The following is a 21,356-nucleotide window of genomic DNA, read 5'->3' as shown; positions in this document are numbered from 1 at the left end:
GTACCATCTTCCCTTCTGTTGTCGCTCCTGACGGATAGTGTGTCTAATGCTCTCGACATGAATAATGCCATCGCCATCGTTGTCCTAGCCCGAAGGCCTTTCAACTGACATCTTCCCTCTGTCTAGCGCCACCACTGTCACAGAAACCCCTACTCCTCTGAATTCTCCCCCCGCCACATCACCGACGCAGAAACGCCGCCAATGCGCCGGGACAAATTAGCGAGGTAGAAGACCTCTTCTCTTCATTTACCAAAAAATAATTTTACAATATATATTTTTACAATGTAACCTAAATGTAACAAATTAGAAATGAAACTTAAAAACAACTCTACTGTTAATTCATGACCAAATCAAATAAAACTATTCCGTTATCCCAACCCATAACCCCTCACAATATTTCCGCATATATCGGATTTCTTTACAGTTCATTTCCACAGACTCATGTACAGCCACGACCAGGATGACACCCCTGTACTCCAGAAGCGACCTTCCCCATTTCGCCTGTGGTGACTTGTTAACTCACTAAAATCCTACCCCTTCATCCCTCACCACGCTATCCGCCCATTCATTCGCGAATCTTATCTATTCCTTTTTTTTCCAATCCCATCCCTTAGACTTATTTCTCCATTCACCCTCTCCATCATTTCTTTCTACTCTCGCCATCCAATCCTATCCCCTATCATGCATCTATCTATCACATGATCCGCCGTTTCTGGCTCTCCATAGTCACACGGGCAGGGAATCTTCGGGCCCAGGTTAAATCGCGCCAGGTATCCCGGGAAATTCCCATGCCCGGTGAACAGCTGAATCGCCTTTCACGACAGATTCAGTGATTCATGCCCGACTGCCCCACAGAATCGCTAGAACAGTCGCCCAGTCACGCCCCTCTCCCATTCTCTTTGCCATTCCCTCTTTATACTCTCTTTTATTCGCTTTCTTTCCTCCTCTTTGTTATGAATCTTTCTCACACTTACCGAGACTTGCTCCTTGTTGATGCCCTTCTGGGCCTCCTCATGGGCCTTCGCATTTCCTACATTCTCGGCATCGTGTCCCCCCCTCCATGTGATTTTGGTACATACTCCCCTCTCTCTCCTTTCCCCAATCATCCTATGTATCCTTGCAACCCTTTTATTCACCACTCTTCCTGCTTTCACTCGTTCCAAAGCCATAGCAGAGTCGGTGACTATTTTCAGATTCTCTTCCTTACTCCACATGTCAATCACTCGCTCTATCGCTATTAACTCTGCTTCATTCACGCTGCTTTGCCAGATGATCCTTTCATTCCCTGTATTCCATTCCTCCCCTCTCCTCTTATACGCCCATCCTATTCCCATTTTTTCTTCCTCCATACTCGCTTCATCGTCCACGTACACTTCACTCACCTCATCTCCTCCAGCAACTCCCCTTGCAGCCAGGGGGAAATTTTGTCTTCTCCTTTCACTCTGTCTTCTATCTTACTCTTCCCATTCACTCTTCTCATGATATCTGGCCCATCCTTCTACCTGAAGTGGCGCCATTCCGGTGATGACGCTGAGCTCAGCCGTTGGCGTCGTTCTGTATGCTCCGCTTGCAGCTAGCAGAAACGACCTCTGTGCTGCACTCAGCTGTTTTTTCACCCTACTATCATGTGCCCTTTCATTCAGATACAGGTAGTGCATTTGACAATGCACTTCAGGTAGTGCATTTGACAATGCACTACCTGAATCTATAGGATCATTTCTGGCTAGTAAAGGTATAGAATCGACCATAACTGGCTGTATCTATGCCATGCTGGTGAACAGAATAGCAAATATAAATCTTCAAAGCGAATTCATCAGGTTCAGGGTCACCAGATACTGTCCTGAAGTTGGGGTACCATCTCCCCTTCTGTGGTCGCTCCTGATGGATATTGTGCCTAATGCTCTCGACAGAAGGAAAGTGGATCTACAAATTTATGCCAAGCACAAGAAACACACGCAGTGAGGAGAAACGAGAAAATCCGGACTAGCAGAGCATGTTTGGACTCATCAACCTAACATCAAGTCGGCTCAAGCTGAAATTATCCACAAGGAGGAACACTGGTTCAGGAGAAAATTCAAAGAAGCCGCACACGACCAACTCCTGCCAAATGGTCAGCTCCCACTAAAACCAATGAAGCGGAGAGATGAAAGAGGGGATAGGTAAAGCACTCTAATGATCTATGTTAAATTTTTTGTTTGATTTTTTTTTGGTTGTTGCTTGTATGTTATTTCATTGTAAATTTCAGTTTTTTGCTCAATGAAATTGTTATTTTTCAGCTAATTTTTTACAGATTCTTTCAGGAATTTTAAATCAATTCATATCATCAATTCATATTAGACAATGGAAGTCCGAACTGATGAAATGAACATTTCTCATTTCCATCAATATCCATTTGAATTTGATACACTACATCCTTCACCACTATCTCTGTCTCGCTATATCTGTGAAAACCGTAATGAACTTTATATGGAAGGTTACTATTTTCAAAACCGCTCAACTCGACAGCAACAAACATTTTATGTGCCATTTTATCGTTTGAACCACACATTCAATAGCTGCGTTCCAAGAATCTTACCACTAGCCTATAGTAACGTGAATCTTGAGATGTTTAATATCTCCTTGCATCATTTTAAAACTCAATTGAGGAATACTGTGCTATAATGTTTCAGTGTATAGTTTGAGGTAATATATGTGATATATGTTTTATTGTCGCTTACTGTTTTTTGTCATTTTATACTCTATAATTAATCCCTTTCATACTTTAAGTTTACCCCTTTTAAGCTATTCTTAGCTGCGATTCGTAATTCAGTACCAGTTGTTCAACATTATAATTTATACTTTAAATGGACTTGCCCGTAAATAAATGAATAAATATAATTTTTTGAATCGTTTCTTTTCCATTCAGGTGGTCCAAAATTTTCTGGGTGAACTGAATATGCTCTTTTATAGATCACATGGTATATATTTCATGAATATTCCCTCATATTTTCAGTAATATTTTCAAAAGTTGAGACTTGAAAACATTATGATATAATTTGAAAGGGTTATATTTTTAGGAGTGATTAATTTTTTGGGAAAGAAAGTTTTTGGCTTTCTACTACTCCATCTAATACAAAAAAATGGATGAGAGAATCTTCCAAAGAAAGGAAGGATTAATCAATTTGGAAATAAGTAACTCTATACATGGATGTGTAGATCATGCAAAGAAGTAACTTTCAGACACAAACTGAAAGAAAGTCCTCCTGAAACAGCTACTTTCATATAAACATTGAATTACACGAAAGAAAAAATTCTTTCGAAACAAATACTTCTGTATGAACACTGAATCATACAGAAGATACTTTTCTTTATTCAGTTTGTATATCGAACATTTGTGGAGGAATAAGAATCAGATATCATTCACATGAGTTTTACTTTGAATGAATGGTAATAAATTGTACTCACATGGAACACTGTCACCCTAACTGGTATACACGTGTTTCGCCTTAAGACACTTGCCCTAAGGCTCTTCAGTACCAAATTGGATTACATTATAGAAAATACACACACTTCATTCATGAATTACGATTTTGAATGTCACGGAATAAGCTTGATCTGCTTATGTCATCGATGACATCGTAATGACATTCATTCACCTATTTGATTTAATCCCAGTCATGAGGAATCTTCTTTGGAAGATTCTCTCATCCATTTTTTTGTATTAGATGGAGTAGTAGAAAGCCAAAAACTTTCTTTCCCAAAAAATTATGATGTACAATTGATTATTAGTTGGAAGTTTTTTATTGATTGTCGTGTTATTAATGTTGCCCATAATTTTGAGTATTTTGAATTGATTCCACACAAAAGAATGACTTAGCGCCTTAGCTTGTGATGCTGCCTAATATCAGTAGTTCTGTGATAACGTATTCGAAATAAATATATCAATTCTATATTTACGATTGTTTCATCACTAACACAACACAACTAATCGATACACATCAAAAAGTGGACAATTTTCATTTCGTTTGAAACTGTTCCACTTTCGAAAGATTTGGATATGATTTAAAATAAAATTGCAATACTTCAGTTTTGACAGCTTTCACAGTTTTTACAAATCCACATGCTTTGTTAACATTGAGTTGATCAATAATATCCTGTAATTCAGATTTACAAGAGTCGAGTTATGTCATCAAATTTGACACAATAAACAAAATTCGTTATGCTCGTTATTTCATCCGTTTCATCGGCCCGTTTTATCCCGATAGCAGGCTCGCAAACAAGATAAGGAACCCCGAAATCCCCGAGCCCATTACACCGCAACTTACGCCAACGTGACTTCGTTGTCGCTTCTGGCTGATTCGCAATCCATCGACTCCCGAAGCCGGATGTGTCTGTTCCTCGTCCTGATGTGGGGTCGTAGTCGCGTCAGAGAAATCACTTCGGATAAAAGTGTCGCACTGGAAGTTGCTCGAGTTGCCATCGCCAAGCTGCTGTTGGAACCTGGAAGATAATAACCAAGATGAGGGTAACGAATGGAAAAGTTATGAGTATGTGATCGGGATGCTGGAGATATCAATTTCTCGAAAGGAACAGATCAGGAGTTTTTCAACTTTTAACCTAATTGATCATGAATTGATCATGGAAAATAGAAAACAAAACTTGTTTTATGTTTTTATATCACTTGTATTCGTAACTGACTTCACTGCAGTTTAGTTCTATAAAGACGTTTTCAAACTAATACAATGAACTGATATGATCAACAATGTTAACCCTTATATATCTGTACGCTGCGGTGGTTTATCACCTGAATTTTGTTTACCTGTGAAAATGTGGGTATGCTAATCTGAAAATCGGCGACTAGACCAGATCGATTTGGTCATTTAGTAGGTTACATCCACAATGCTTATGAAATTTCAAGGATTTCAAATGATTCAGTTCTCAATCCTTGCCAGCATAGTGCTAAATTTCCGTATCGTTTATATTCGAAAACTTGTCGCTGCATTCCAAGAAATGTTTTGAAAACATCGAACTTAGTTTGAAAGACCTTCAGCATACCGTTTTGAGTAATTTCAGCCACATTGTCCCACATGAACACTATTATACTCCGGACACTTGAGCTTTTATACTCCAGATTTCAACATCTTGTCAACTTTATCATTGGCATTAGAAAGAAATTTAGATAACCCGGCATTTGACCTGAATGCCACTTCCACCAAGTCCCTTATTAATAACACCAATCTCCCTACCGAAGCTAAGTAAGTTCTCATCCCCCGAGAAAAATCCTCAGGTACCCCCCGCATATACGGTCTCCCACAAATTGTCGAACACCTTGCAAACACTCTTCATTCCCATGCAGAAAAGTCCTCGTCATACATACGAAATTCATTTCAGACACATTGAATATTCTTGAACATTCAAAGGCACCCTCAACCTCATCAGTCACTGTATGTCCAGCATATACTTCCTCTTCGAAAGTAGCTTCTACCAACACCCTATATGTTCTCCTCTTTCACCAGTCCTTGTAAATCTTTCCATGTTAGACTTCGAAACCAAGGCTATTGACACGTTCGATCACGAACCCTCTTGCTGGTTCAGATACGTGAAGGACTTTTTTTGTCACCACGGCTCCGAAACTCTCCATAATTTCCTTGATCACCTCAACGACTTCACCCAAATATAAAATTTGCAATTGAAATTGAAACCGATAACTCTCTCCCATTCCTAGATGCCCTCATCACAAAATCCAATGACTTCTTCACCCACACGGTCTACAGGAAACCAACACACACAATCAGATACCTCAACGCAAACTCTCACCGTCATCTAGCACAAACCAACTCCATCATGAATTCTCTCATCCACAGATCTATCAACCTCATAGACCGCCACAATAAACCAAGAGCTGGCTCAACTCAAATCAGCTCCCCTTCAAAATGGATTCACAGACTATCAAATTGACAGATCCATCCGTCATCAACAAAATTCTCCGTCCAGTCCCAAAGATCCAAAAGACAACAACGTTCACCATAAAGCTTTTCTTTCCTACATTAAAGGTGTAACTGATAAAATTGGCCAAATTCTCAAAAAAACAGGACATAAAATCGATATTTACCGCCAATAAATCAAATTTCCACATTCCTCCGTTTCCCCTAGGACAAAATTGTCAATGAATCCCAGGGTATATATGATGTGCTCATATTGCGATAGAACATATGTAGACCAGACCAACAGACATGTGACACATAGACTTTGCGAAAACTAAGACCATCGCCACAGTGAAAACACTACAAGCTCGAAATTTAAAAGTGATCTTCCTGCCTGAACAAACGGTGCGGCCGTCAGAGACTTCCAACTAGCTGGAAACCCTCAATTTCCCGATGCTCAGCACCCCCCACCAAGACGTCTGGTGATGGTAATCAGCCGAAGCCCCACCCCCACATTTCCACTTCAGCATCTTCTGCCGATATAAATACCACCGAACACCCATCAATACCTCAGTTCAATCTAAGGAGAAGGCAGTTTGAGACCTGAGAGAGAACTCATGACGAAACCTGGGGAGTAGGCAGATTGAGGCACCGGCGTCAAGTCACATCCATTTCTTGAAAATAATAATAATAATAAACGACTTTATTGCTTACATACATAGAACAAAAAAAAATACACATATGATATGAATTTGGCCCAAAGCAAAAGGCGAAGTTCAGTTTATAATATGATATAAAATCAGCTCATAAACTGTTCTTCCAACTGGCTCCTAAATGAGAGACGACACGTCGAACACAAAACTCCAGAGGCGGTACTGAAAAAAAAATTATTTTCGTGATAGTCAATGTACAAATGAAAAAGTTTTTTCGAATTTTTTCAGTCTGTATCTGTGAAAGTTTTGGTGCACGATCTACACATTTTTGAAAGAAGTGTTTTCTATATTTTTTTTTTTATTTCTTCTGCAAATTGTTCAATGATGGAGAAGTGAAAAACCAAGATATTTATATCCAAAAAAAATCCACTGAAAATATCGCCATTTGAACTCAGAATATTTCACATATGGCCCATGTCTCAATTGAATTTCAACAGGAGAACTCACCCCAACAATGAAGAACACATTTGATATTTCAGAACCATTTTCGGAAGTATTACAAACAAAGTAGATCCAGTTGATCCGTTTACAGAAAGCCAAATTTAAAGATGATAACAAATTTACTTTGGGAGGAACAAACTTTCCAACAGTCCTCTCATATCTTCAACGAGGATTTACCTATAGAGATAAAATATGAATGGGGTCTCAATACCTTCAGAAAAGCGTTTAAGGGGCTTACAAAAGTATCAGACTTTCAATTCTCCTTCAGGAATTTGCGAAGTTTATTGTTTAGTGGAGGAAGCCAGTCTCAGTTAGTTTTAACTACGTATCAAGCAACTACACGAGATTTTGTGGGTTACGAATCTACGGGGGCGCAGAAGAGCCACATGTTTTTCATTATTTGTTTTTTGATATTTATGACTTTGAAACTCAAAACCTTGGAATTTGACTCTAATTTCGACTGTCACTCGAAATTTCGGAATTGAAGTTGCTATTTTGGCTTGGAAGTAATTTAAAGTTCAAAGTCCAAGTCTCGCGATTGAAGTCGAAATTTCGAGTTTGAAGTCATAATTTCAAAAGTCTAAGTCAAAATTTTGAATTTCAAGTTGGAATTTTGAGTTTGAAGTCGTAATTTCGGGATATAATTCAAAACAGCGAACGACTTTAGTTTCGCTGCTTTGAATTAAAAGTGAAAATTTCGAAATTGTGGTCAAGATTGCAAAATTCAAAGCCAAAATTTCGAATTTGAAAACGTAATTTCGAGAGGAAAGTTGAAATTTATAAATCGATGTCAACATTTTGATTTTGAAGTTGTAATAATTAACATGAAGTTCAGAGTCGTAATTTTGAATTCGAAGTCGAAAATTCGAGAATAGAGGCAAAATTTGGAAATTCAAAGTCGAAATTTTGAGTTAAACGTCAATAAGTTTCGATTTTTAAGTCAAAATTTTGGAATTTGAAAACGAAATTTCAAATTTGAGGTCGAAATTTCCAGTTCAAAGTCACAATTCAGAGTTTAAAGTGGATATTTCGAGATTGAATTAGAAATTTCGAATTTTGAAGACCTAATTTTGGAATGAAAGATGAAATTCCGAGATTGAAGTCAAAATTTCAAGTTTCGAATGATCGTTTCGAATTTGAAGTTGAAATTCTGGAATTGATGTAAAAATTTCAAAAGTCAAAGTTGAAATTTCGAAATTGAAGTCGTAACTTCTAATGTCGAGTCAAAACTCCGTATTTGAAGTCAATATTTCAAAATTCAAAGCCGAAATTTCGAGTTTAAAGTCGTTACTCTGAGTTGAAAGTCGAGATTTCTAGAATGGTGTCATAATTATGAAATTAAAGTCATAATTTCGGAATTCGAATACGAAATTTCGAATTAAAAGTCGCAATTTTGAGTTCGAAGTCGGAATTTCGTGATCGAAATCGAAATTTCAAAATTAAAACTCGCAATTTTGAGACAGAAGTCGAAATTTTGAGTTCAAAGTCGTAACTTTGAATTCAAAGTCGAAATTTTGGAATTGAAATAAAGATTTCGAAAATCAAACCAAAATTCCAAGTTTGGAGTCGTAAATCCCAGAATGAAGTGGAAATTACGAATTAGAAGTCGTAATTATAGAATTAAAGTTGAAATTTTGAATTCAAAGTCATTATTTCAGGTTCAAAGTGAAACATTTCGAAAACAAAGTTAAAATTTTGAAATTCAAAGTCAAATTTTCGAATTTAAAGTTGGAAGTTTGAGGGTGAGGCCAAAATTTCGAGAATCGAAGTCGGAATTTCGGGTTTGAAGCCGTAATTTCGTAATTTTCCACGCAATTTCATAATTTCCCACAAGATAAAAATCAATCTGACAAAAACTGAAACGTTTTGCAAGTAGTTTCAACGCCCTGAACTGATGTGGGAGTTCTTAGACGAGCAAAATTGATATCGAACAGTTCTCTTTCAATCTAATACCTATCGAAGGATTCATGCAATTCGAAACTTCCTAAAGTACTTATCCAAAACAATTGATTATTCAGTTTAGCAATCTCATTGAATTATTGAAAAACTGAATGTACTCGACTCAACTGACAATATTACAGGTAGATTCAACCCACCATGCTGTTGATGGTATGTTGAAAGATTCAATTTCTTTTGGAATTGCCACTCAGTTATTCATTTCGTAGCTCCAGGCTCTGCGAACATTCTCACTGGAGCAATCCCAAAGTTTTCCGCCACCGGTTTTGTTTTGTCATGATGGAATGAAGTGCATATCCATTTCGCCGAACCGTGCCACACACTTCCAGCTATTCTCGATATGCAACTGGATGGAATTCAAACTTCGCAGAATTTGATGAGATCCTTTCTGAAAAGTGCCGTCGGTTATGAAACACATTTTATCGAGTGGAAGTTCTCGTTCACAACTTTTCCTAGCGCATCTTCTTTGACATGATTTGTAGAATGGATACATGATATGGGCTTGAAGGTGAATTTTCATGCAAATGCACAAGCACTGCAGGAGGAATCTTGAGGTAGCACTTTCTCTCACATATTGGTAAAATCAAGCATGCTGAGTAAGTTGAATACTGGAAGAATATTAAACTTGGTGTTTCATCTCCTTGCTTTTGTTTTGTTGGAACTTCATAACACGACTGAAAGGATTAACCCAATTTGTTGACAGATGATGACACATGATTACATGTTGAGAAAATTGAATTCGGTAACATTGATTACGTCTAAGACGATGAAAGGCGGGTTCACTAAATGCAGCAATGAAGCGCTTTTCGAATCCATTGAGCAACTGGATTAAGCAATGATATACCGTCTACCATATTCAGCAGTGGAGCAGCTTTGAATGCTGGGAGCCGGTGGACATGGACGCAAGCAATTTGTTCCTTATTTTAACGGTTCCAATGACCTGTGCAACTACAAATTGTAATATACAGGGTGTAACTAAATAAGTGTGAAACATTTAAGGAAGTGATTTCTCACCGAAAAAAAAAAGGATCTTTCGTATAAAGAAATTTCATTGGAGCATCCCTTGTTAAGATACAGCTCCTTAAAGGGGGTACATAAAATTTGTATAACAATTTTTTTCACAAGCACTAAAAAAGTTAGAATATTGAAATTACCCTGACGTTCTGTACTACCAAGAAAACACTTAGCCAGAAATTTGTTGGGTTTACCCCATGGTTGTAAGGTGTGGAAAACGCAACCCCTAAAATGTATTTCCAATGTAATTTTTTGTCTTATCATTTGTTTACCATTCAAAAATGTATTTCCGATAGCCTGTTTCATTCTAAACAAAAAATGTCTCTTCGGTTTTTTGCCCAAAATGAACCAGTTTGCAGCAAAAAATCATTTTACGAACAACTACAGAGATACATCGTCATAAATGCAATAATTCACTTGTTATTAAAATGGCATACACAAATGAGGAAATGACTGATATGCATTACGTTCACGGTCTGTCGCAGGGGAATGGGTTAGAAGCTTCTAGAAGATATGCTGAAATGTATCCTCAACGGCAGCATCCTTCACATAGAATATTTGCTCGACTTCATCAACGATTACGAAAATATGGTTCATTCGACGCAGCAGAAAGTATTTTCCTTCATTTGGTTGAGATGAGCCTCCTGCGTACATGTGTGTTTCAGTACTGGCTGGGTTGAACAAGCAAACCAATTCTTTTCATTCGTCTGAAAGTTTTCGACACGCTTTCCAAACTTTGTTAGATTTTATACGTTTTATACTATTTATACAAAATGAAAAAATGGTGCATTTTCAACCAGTTCTGAGCTAGGTTTGAAGTTGCAAGTTCCTATAGGTCATCGGTAACTTATTTCCAAATCAATTGCAGAATTTGAACCAAACAAGTCGAATCAAAAATTTCAAGCGTTTCATAATATTCTCTGTCACTACAAAACACCCATTCAATTTCCCATGAAATTTGTTCAACTGCTGAGCAGTTTATATTTAGTACTCACTAGTTGAGCAGTGTATGATAAATCCACTCGTGGCAAGTGATTTATGGATGCGCAATAGTAAAACTGTGAGAGAGAAACGTCAAAAGATACAGTCAAACTACTAGTTCTTATAGCATTATACTTAGGCCCTGGTGTTTGAACCGATTTGCTCTTGTTTTGTCAAAAACTCTAGATGCGAGAATCAATATTGACACCAACTTTGCACATATGTCGAAGAATAAAGCAAGAATCGTGATTTGTCACTCGTATTTTGACCATATCTTGAATTCATGGACCATAATGTCAAAAAATCTTGCCCTATCAGTTTACTTCCAAATGTAAATAACATCCAAGATTGAAGTGCCATGTTAACATCGTCAGCTGTGTCACTAAGTTTCACTCCTCTGTGAATGAAAAGTTGTGTTTTCGGGACCACATTGACTTTTTGCTCTGAATATTCATCATACTTTCCACACAGCATTCGAAGCTTCGGAAAATATGAAGTATTTTTACAGGATTCGTCAAAAAAAATGTAAATGATAATGCTGGATTCTCAAAGTGGGGATACACTCTTATTTCACACGTGCTCTAAAGCTCATTATATTGGTTTTGTGTGTCTGTAGAGTAGAGAGCGTGAGTGTAGGCCTACAGCACTTAGGCCACATGTGACCCATTGTACATCCTTCCGAGGAGTTGTCCTCCTAGGTCACAGGGAGACATTTCCTTTATATTGGCAGGTGTAGGCCAAGACTCGCCAAACACACACTCTCTTATTGACGATAATTCCGGACACCCGCATAGGACATGCCTGACAGTTTCATTTTCCTGTTCCTGCATAGAGGTGTGTCCACCAGCCCCATATTACGGAGGTGTTTCTTTAGTTGACAGTGGCCAGTCAGAAATCCTACTGTTAAGCGTAGATTTTTCCTGGTCATCGCCAGATATTTCTTCGGCGCCAGCTCCTTAGGGTCGCCCAGGGTGATCCTGGCAAGATTGCATCCTTTGATTCCATCCCATCACGTTAGGAATTGAACATGGGTGTGACATCAGGTCGTAGGTGCCACTGGGTCCTGAAATTCTCAGTCCAGCCGCTTTCTTGGCTAAAGAGTCGGCAATAGGATCACTTTTACTCCTGTCGTGCCATTTAACCCACCCCAGGATAATGTTATTATCTACCGAGGCTTTGGCTAAATCTTGGAGGTACTCTTTTACTAGCACTGAGGTAACACGTTGTCTGTTCAAAGCTAATAGGGCTTGTCTGCTATCAGTGCAGATTGTTATGTTTTTGCCAGAAATTCCTTTCCTAGTTATTTTTTTTATGGCGATTGAGATACCAGCCAGTTCTGTTTGAACCACGTTAGTATTTTTCCCATTCCCTACTTATTCCTTAGGCTTAGTGATCGGGAGTACACTCCACATCCTGAGCCTTCTTTGGTTTTTGAGCCGTGTGTATATATATATGCGTAGTGTATTTGTTGCATCTGACTTTATGTTCTGTTTCATTTGTATTTTGTATTATTCAACACAAACCTGGGTTCATTTGCATCACTGGTTGCCTGCAGCAGAGGTTGCGCAGTTAGCGATTCTCGTCATAGGCTCAGCCTCAATCGACCCATTCCTACTTCTAGGTTTACACCAGCCGTGCGCAATCGTACCATGGCCATTAACGCAACCTCCTCGACGTACAGTTTCACAGGGGTAAGACCAGTAATTAATTCCATTGCCGCGGTTGGTGTTGTTCTCATTGCTCCTGTGATGTTTAAACAAGCCAATCGCTGTATTTGATATAATTTTTGGATGGCAGTTGCTTCTAGAACTTCCGGTTCCCATGCAATGGCTCCGTACGTTGACATAGGGCTCATGATTGCAGTGTAGATCTAGGTGACCACACGGGATGAAAGACCCCATGCGCATCCCTGTGTACTCCGACATTGCTCATAAGCCCCACATGTTTTTTCGCTCTGCTCTGTGAGTGAGAGTTCCATGTTAGCTTCCTGTCATAGATTTAACCAAGGAATTTCACCTCTTTAGTGAAGTTTACTTTGCTTTTGAGTATGAAAAGGACCATCTCAGTCTTCTTGGGATTGATCGACAGTAAGTGTTCCTTACACCATGTTTCTATTAATTTGAGTCTATCACTGGTTTTGTTATTTTGAGGTCCCCGTCAATCAATTCATGTTGTTAGTCGGACCCTGCTATCAGTTTTCATGAAAAAGTGCATGGAAAACCGACCTGCCCAATATAGTAGGCACAGCGTTCGAAAGACTGCTTCACGAAACAAGAACAAAGCCATATTCATATCACGACTTAATCATCATTCAAATCCTATTATCCACAGTTCCAACTGAAATGCAAGAACTCGTTCCATTAGCGCGAGAAAAAAAATTCTCCAGCCAGTGCTGAAACACAAACGGGAATTCTAAATCTTCCTTTCTGCTGTCTCAATCTAGATTAAGACTCGTTTGTTTTCGTTTAATTATGTATTCTCTAAATGTTTTCTACAGCTCGTGACTGCTAATTATGATGCGAAAAATAAATTAGACTGTTCAGTAATATAACGGGATTTTAATCTGTAGGAAAGGGTTTACATTTTTTTGAAGGGTTTTCTGATTGACACTAAATTTTAATCAATTCAGAACAAGCTAACAAAAGTATTGAGCTAACAATAATTCACATGTAGGTGGAAATTGTTACAGGCGTTAATAACAATCGAAACTAATTCACATAGTCGAAAATTCTGATGATGGCTGAAAATTGTATGTAAAAATTAATTTTGATATTTTTTCGAGGAGAAACCCCATTTTTGTATTGAAAAATACGACAGATGGCTATTTTTCATTTCGATTTGAGCAAAAAAGGATGCGTCAGTCAAGTTTTGAAATAAACCATAAATAAAAAGTTCTATATGGTGCTAACTGTTCATAATTTCACGTAGAGTGTTCAACTGATTTACCCCATTCAGTTTAGTTGAGGACGAGTTGTTTTAGATGCCTTTTGCTTTCAAATTTGATCTCATATACCTAGAACTTTCAAAATTTTTTTTTTAAACAAAAGAAACTACTCCAAACCAGTTTTCAAGGTTTTGCAAAGGCACCACTCCCAAAACATTCTGGAAATTTTCTTCAATAGACAAATGCCATTTTTTCATATAAAAACTATGAGCTTCGTGAAAAATACATCGTATTTAGGCAAAAACCTATCAAGGTAAATTAGACGTTTGTCCTTTCCTGTAAGAAGTTCTGTGTTACAATTTTAATTATTTGCAGCAGTGGAAGGAGACAATTTCGAGAAATATTAATAGAAAAATTTCCACAGTCCTTGTTCATCTCCACAAGAAGATGAAATCTCATCTAATGAAATAGTTCAGATCACTCGTTTGTTCATTTCAACTTTCCAATTCACTTCGCTTTCTCTCCATGAACTTTCGAAATCATTATTGATATCAAAGCGAGATGCAGTCTTCAATAATGAAATTCCTGAAACATTCGACTCATTGTGTTCGATCCACTTCTGAAATTAAATTCCTCAAAAATTGTTTTTCATAAATCAAACAGGCCAGATACAGATCGATACAATTGCACTTCGCTGGAATAACCTCGATAATCAAAGAGAGAGAGAGAGAGAGAGAGAGATAAAACTGTATTTTGTAATTTGACCTAGATGAACATACAAAGAGATAACTTTTGGGTGATATTAATGAAATCGTAATCAAAAATTGTATATTTTGAAAACAATGCATACAGGTACATATACAAAAAATCATGAAATATCTGAATGAGTTCCAAAAATTTTCGTGTAGTGAATAATATGAACGTTGTCTTTTGAAACGAGGTGAACCAATAATGATTTTTTGATATCGAAAACCAATCCAAAGAGAAATTCTCTGTATAGAATCACCTGAAAACAATTTTTTCGAAAAAATAATTTTCCATCCTCAAAGTGATTTCTTAAACGGCCGCCGGCCGTTGAAAAATCTCAACGGGCGGATACTGTTAACATCAACTTATCAATTGTCATCTGAATCCCGTTGAATAAAAATAACAGTATGGGATCACGAAAATTTTACATCATGGCGCGTGGAAAAATATATCGTTAGAATCATTAAACGAAATTCATCAATTGAAAAAAGTTGAATCTACTAAAATCGAACAATCAAGTGAAAAAATTTGCCCATCGATAGACCAAAACCAGATAACTTACCTGAAGGATCCGCTAAAGAATCTTGATCTTCAGCTCTGGCAACGTGGTATTTTCGGTATCGGAAAATATACTGGGCTCCTAGTAAGGCAGTGGCGATCAGCAATCCGCTGAGAAAGAATATGGCAGCAATATGGACAGCTGTCAATTTCAGAACAACATTTGGAATGACTCCGATGCTTTGGGCTACTGGAACTCCGGAAATGTTCACTTTTGCGATTCCTATGATCATAAGCGGATGACAAGTTACATATATTAACAACCTGTTCCGTCTTCACCAGTTTTTTCATTTTCATTTTTTCTCTTTGTGTATTCGTCTACTGATGATTTTCACTCAATTTACAAAATTTGTATTTAACGCGAAGTTCGGCTGTGTTTCCTATCCCGATTAAATATATGGAGCGCTCCTCGTATCAATATATTTGATCGGTCGCTGAAACAGCCGCAGAATAACAGGGATTCGATTCATAGACTCGCTACAGAAATCATCTCAGGTGATTCGACAACCTACTCAATTAATTAAGAAAGTTGCTGGCCAGCTAGTGTTGTGTGATCCAACGGGTTCTTACGATCATCCCCCTGGAACCAGAAATCTCTCCACAAGCCGCTACTAGAGCCGACATACACTCAGGTGAGAACCACAGCCACGTAATCTCTCTCGCTCTTTTTTTGTGTCCTGAACAAAATTCTATTGGAAACTTCCTCAAATCATACAATCTTATGTTATACTACAGTCCACTTATCTGATGAAGCTACATGTTTTCGGTCCTTCGAGCCGGATCTTCTTTTGTGATTTGAAGAAGTGCTCAAGGAATTTTGAAATACATTTCAAATATATTATAGACAAATACATAGTTTATCCCGTTTTATTATGATGGTTATTTCGTACTGAAATGTGACAACCCTCGCTGTCTATATTTTCTATAAAATAATACGTAATATTGTTATTGCGTTATTGCTTCTCGTACCTCAAATCTCATATTTTTTGCCTCTTATTTATGATCATATCATATACCGTAAGTTACTTAGTTATTGAACAGCGCTCTTGAGTTTTGTTATATTCGTAATTAGTTTATTTGATTCAATTCATCATTACTTCCAATGGAAAACAATTCATTCCTTATCGACGATTTGTTTCTTGAACCTTTTTTGTCTGGGTTTGCTGGAAACTTTCTTTATTGGTTCGTAAATCGTTAAATATACCAGGAGTGTACATTATTTAGTAGACTTATGAAAATTTAAATTTTATGTATTTCCAATATCTGGTGTTTTCATATTTTGAAAACAAATAGGTATATATACAGGGTGCTCTCGAATATACAAACCTCTCTCACAAACTAGTGGAAATTATTTATATCCTCACATCGATCAATTCTCAAACATGGCTGATAAAAAAAAAACTGGTGAAGACGGAACACAAACTATTATTCAAATTTTTTATCATTCATGTGCACATATTGGCTTTCGAATGTTAAATCTCCGTAGACAATATATATATATATATATATATATATATATATATATATATATATATATATATATATATATATATATATATATATATATATATATATATATATATATATATATATATATTGTCAATCATATTTAATCGCCAGTTTGGATTGTCAACTATAGATATACGACTGTTCAAATTGTAGATTATGTAAAATCAATAGCTCCACTTGTCTAATATCAGACATGAACAGTTCAAACTGTCAGTTAGTCATATTCGACATTTTGTGCCGTCGATTATCTATAATAGACAAGTTCAATCTGTCAACTGGACATATTCCACTATTTACATTTACTATTACATTCAATCGACAGTTCAGAATGTTAAATTATAAACATATTTCTAGTCAACAGTTCAAACTCCAGACTATCTGTTACAGGCAGTTCAAACTGTTGATCATACTCAACAGTTTGAACTGTCAATTATCTATATTTGAAGAGTTTGATATGAAAATTAGGGTTATTCTACTATTCGGACTGCCGATCCTGAGTTTTCGATGAAATTAGAATTGTCAAATATAGATAATGCATACTGAATTGTAGCTTATGTCTCATCAACAGTTTGAACTCTCGAATATCAGCAAAAGACAATTCAAAATGTCAGTAAGTCATATTCAACTGTTTAAACAATCGATTGTCTAGATTTAGATTGACAAAAAAGTTGAATCTGTCAGTTGGTCATACACGACTATTTGAACTGTTGATTGAATTCAACAGTTTGAATCGTTGAATTTAGTAGAAAGAGGTATGTATGTAGGAATCTTTTTTTTTTTATAATAAATTGCAGTTGTATAGATTGAGGATCGTAGAATAAATTGAATTTGAATTTGAAATGACTCTTCAATCCAGTTTGCTATATTTTTTGATTTTCATAACTGTATATTATTAAATAGTGCATAAAATCATAGTTCAGGTAAATATTTTGTCATCTTTCGACGTTGTGTACTGATTTCCGATATAGAACTTATTTCAAAACATAATTTTTCGTGTACATTTCATTCCATGTGGAAAATTTTACATTGATTGAAACGTTAACGGGTTCATATACACTTCCATATTCGAATTGATAATTATAGGCTTCGTAGATTTTACGATTTGGCAACGTTCATTATTTCTATTGTTCCTATTGGTCAATCGAACAAGAAGCGGGAATAGGGCCGTAACGTCACCGCCCTACCACATTCGATTTTTAATAACTACTCACGGGAAAACTATGGTACTTAGAGAGCTAAAACAAAGTGCACTGTTTTTCAATTTGAAATTTCTATCAAGAGAACTATAAACTAAAAATCATGAAATAAGCCCATTGTTGATTATAGATATCGACTGTTTGAATTGTAGCTTCTGTCTAATCAATTGTCCATACTGTCAGTTAGCAATAATCTACTGTTTGAACTGTGGATTATAGATCAACAACAGTTTGAATTGTCGATTATGGCCAATCGATGGTTCGAATGGTGAATAATTGAAAGTAATAAGTGGCTTCGTAGTTTTTCAGAAAGTTAATCCGATCATATCACATCAATACTCCTTCCCAAGTTACTTACTCATCTGAGTGGCGTGAGCCACGAATCCCCCCGCACAAATGTGTCCTTCTGTCGAAATCTCATCGGCGAAGAACTCGAGCAGCAAATTTGGCCCCGTCGAATTGACTATCGATGGCGTGGTGTCGGGATCTCCGGATAAATCAGCCAGCAAATTGGACGACAACGCATTGCCGTCCCGTATTTTCAGCCATTGAGAACCGCAAGTTAGGTGGAACTGCTCCACTCGGAATTCGATTATGAAATCGTCGTCGGCCTGGAAAAGAGGAGAATTCTGCTGAGTGGCCGGTGAAGTGAGAAATGGCGATTATTGGGCGAGTCGGGGATTAGATTTGAGGCTATTAACTTTGACAGAAGTGAATGAGGTTTTGTCATGTGGAATGACGGAGCTGTTGTGTGGGTCGAACTGAAGTTGAACTAACAACTTTTCAAGAACTCAATAGTCCAGTTACTCTATATTTCATATGCTGGTAGGTGAAAACTGTACTGGAAGTCTAGAAAGAATGCAGCCAAAATTCTGCTACTATTTGGAGTCCATTGACAAACAAATTCCACACCACATCAAACATACTGTCTTACCAATTGAGCAACTCAAATTTTTAGATCTTAATAACTTTTGAATATAGGATGGGTAAAAATCTAGATACCAGAACAATCATAACATCAAAATCACTGACTAGTGATCCAGATATATTATTTGTAGATTTCTCTAGATACTAATAGATACTAAACTAGTTGTCAAAATTCACAAATTCAAAAAGAGAGAGATGCATAGTTCTAGTTGGTCATTGACCAACAAATTCATCTTTCTTCCTTCCCTGCACGTATGTAGAGTGAATTCTTTCACCCCATTATTACATGAATAATCTGCATTCAGAGCAATGATACATAAACCATTCATGACTTCGTCATCAGAGAAGGCTTTCCAAAAAAAATGATTGTGCTAAAGCTGGTAGCATCTGATAACAATATTCCAGTCAACTCAATTGAGAAAATCATCTCCACTAGAAACCAAAAATTGATCATGAACTAACTGTATATAAATCTAGAAGGAGTTGAGGAATATGCCAGAATAAGCTATCTGGAAAAGCTGTCCAAAAACATAAAAAACTAGTTCTCAGAAATAAACATGAACACGCCTAAATTAATTTAGGTTGGTATACCTGTATGGTTGGTACGCCTGGATGGTTTACCTGTATGGGTTACCTTTATAGCATAAATAGAGTTAGCTCGCATTATTTCATAGTTTCAATCTTCATCTTTGAAGATGATCACTTGGTGATCGAAACACTTGTCGAGGTGTTGAAAATAACGATTTGGTGTTGGGAAAAAACTCCAGTAATATTCATTACTACAACAAAGGTTCCAAACAGTGCATCATAAACGTCATTTACTATCAAAAACAGTTCAGGGAACATGTTATTTAACTCAACACCCAAGAGGAATACGTGGTAAAACTCATGCATATACAGACTAGAATATGGTGACTGTTCAGCAGCTTATAGAGGACAGAAATTTCAACATGAGGTACCGTAGATATGGGTCGTATATAGTAGGGAGGGTGAGTATATACCCACACCACTTAAGCCACATGTGACCCATTGTACATCCTCCCGAAGAGTTGTCCTCCTATCCATCCTTTCCTTTCCAGGTAGTTGGACAGGTCACTAGGAAACATCTCCTTTATATCGGCAGGTGTAGGCCAGGACTCGCCGAACACACACTCTCTTTGGCAACCTTGAGGTATCTCACGGCGGCGTCCGCAAAGGTTTTGGAAGGTGCAGCGACATTAGTGTCGTTGCGCGGCTTCTTCAACCTTCCTGGGGTTCGCCTAACGGAGGTGTTCAAGTGAGGGCGCTTTCCTGCAGGGACAGCTGGTTCCTTGCCCTTATTCATGGCGGAGATTTTGGCGCCCGTCGCAGAAAGTGCCCTTGCTGTTGAAGGTGGAGGGGGGAGGAGGAGGGTGCACTTACAGTTGCTGCCACTCCTACCTCTTCAGCTCTCTTTCTACTTTTGTATATAGGCAATGTATAGCCATATGGCTATACATTGCCTTCATTTCAAAACTTCCCACCCCTAGTACTTCGTTTAGCAGGGAGAATTTGCCGTAGGCAAAAAATACGTCAATTCAGATATCGATGGGGAAGTTTAAAACCGGTACCAGTGGTATTTTAGGTTTAACCCCCTCACCCTTAGCTACCCCCACTTAATAATTTCAAATGGCACCCCTATCTTGTAACACATCATTTCAAAGATCTTGAAGATCCCCACTCAACCCCGTTCAGAAAACTGAAATTGGTTGATCCGTTCTTGTAAAATAAGGCAATAAGGAAATTAATTATAATAAAAAATAAAATAATAGCTATGGCAATTAAATAAGTGCACCTTACTTTATTAGGTGTTCAAAATGTTCACTCTTGGTAGCTAAGCAAAAGTACAATCTATTCTCGAATTCCTGTCGGACTTTTGTAAATGTTTTGTAAATGAGAGAGTTCATAGAAAGTTTTGAAAATTTCTAATTTTCAGAATAGATGGTTCTTACGCTGAGAGAGGTATCAGTAATGATGTCATATATGAACGTTTGTTTAGAGCATCGCTCATATTTATATCAAGTTAGTGAATGAGAGAGTTGACTGTCCTGAAATTCTTGAACTAATTAACTTCAATGTACCATGGCCAGCTTCACGATCTCAATCCATTTTCAGACCTCTCAGAGCAATAGAGCTAACATTATGCTCAATTCCACAATATATGTTATGTGCACAAATTTCAATAGCAATTGTGCCCATGGTGATTTCTTCTTCACTAACCTTCATAACATTATTAGAATGGCTAACATTTACTTGAAGTAGGTAATTAGAATTAGTTTTCCTTTTTTGTTCATTTTATTTTTCGTTTATGGTTAATTATTGTGAATAAAATTTTATATTGTCCTGTGAATGGGTAACTGTTGGACAATAAAGCTATTATGCCGGATGGGATCCAGCAGCTTCAGATTATATTCATATTTATCAGAAGTACTATTTATTGAGATCAGTTTCTCATCAACTTTGAAGGCATCACGCAAAAATATCACGCTCAGCGAAAATATCACCTGAA

General features: G+C 37.2%; 1 protein-coding gene across 4 annotated transcripts in view; it reads right to left on the bottom strand.

Annotated features, from left to right (window-relative positions):
* Window positions 1-21,356, bottom strand: part of gogo (thrombospondin-1 like protein golden goal) — a 398,554-nt gene that overhangs the window by 20,100 nt on the left and 357,098 nt on the right. For all 4 annotated transcript variants that reach the window (XM_074184938.1, XM_074184939.1, XM_074184941.1 and 1 more), the window contains 3 exons: window positions 18,261-18,513; window positions 15,202-15,420; window positions 4,305-4,479 (listed from right to left, as the gene is read on the bottom strand). In XM_074184938.1, coding sequence (XP_074041039.1) covers window positions 4,305-4,479; window positions 15,202-15,420; window positions 18,261-18,513 — 647 coding nt within the window. The remainder of the gene's footprint in view (window positions 1-4,304; window positions 4,480-15,201; window positions 15,421-18,260; window positions 18,514-21,356) is intronic.

The sequence above is a fragment of the Leptinotarsa decemlineata genome, unplaced genomic scaffold, assembly GCF_025532065.1.
Source record: "Leptinotarsa decemlineata unplaced genomic scaffold, Ldec_3_MD MMD2_tig00026361_RagTag_RagTag, whole genome shotgun sequence".
Lineage (NCBI taxonomy): Eukaryota > Metazoa > Arthropoda > Insecta > Coleoptera > Chrysomelidae > Leptinotarsa > Leptinotarsa decemlineata.
Note: the sequence above shows the minus strand (reverse complement) of the source record. Positions and strands in the feature narration are given on the sequence as shown.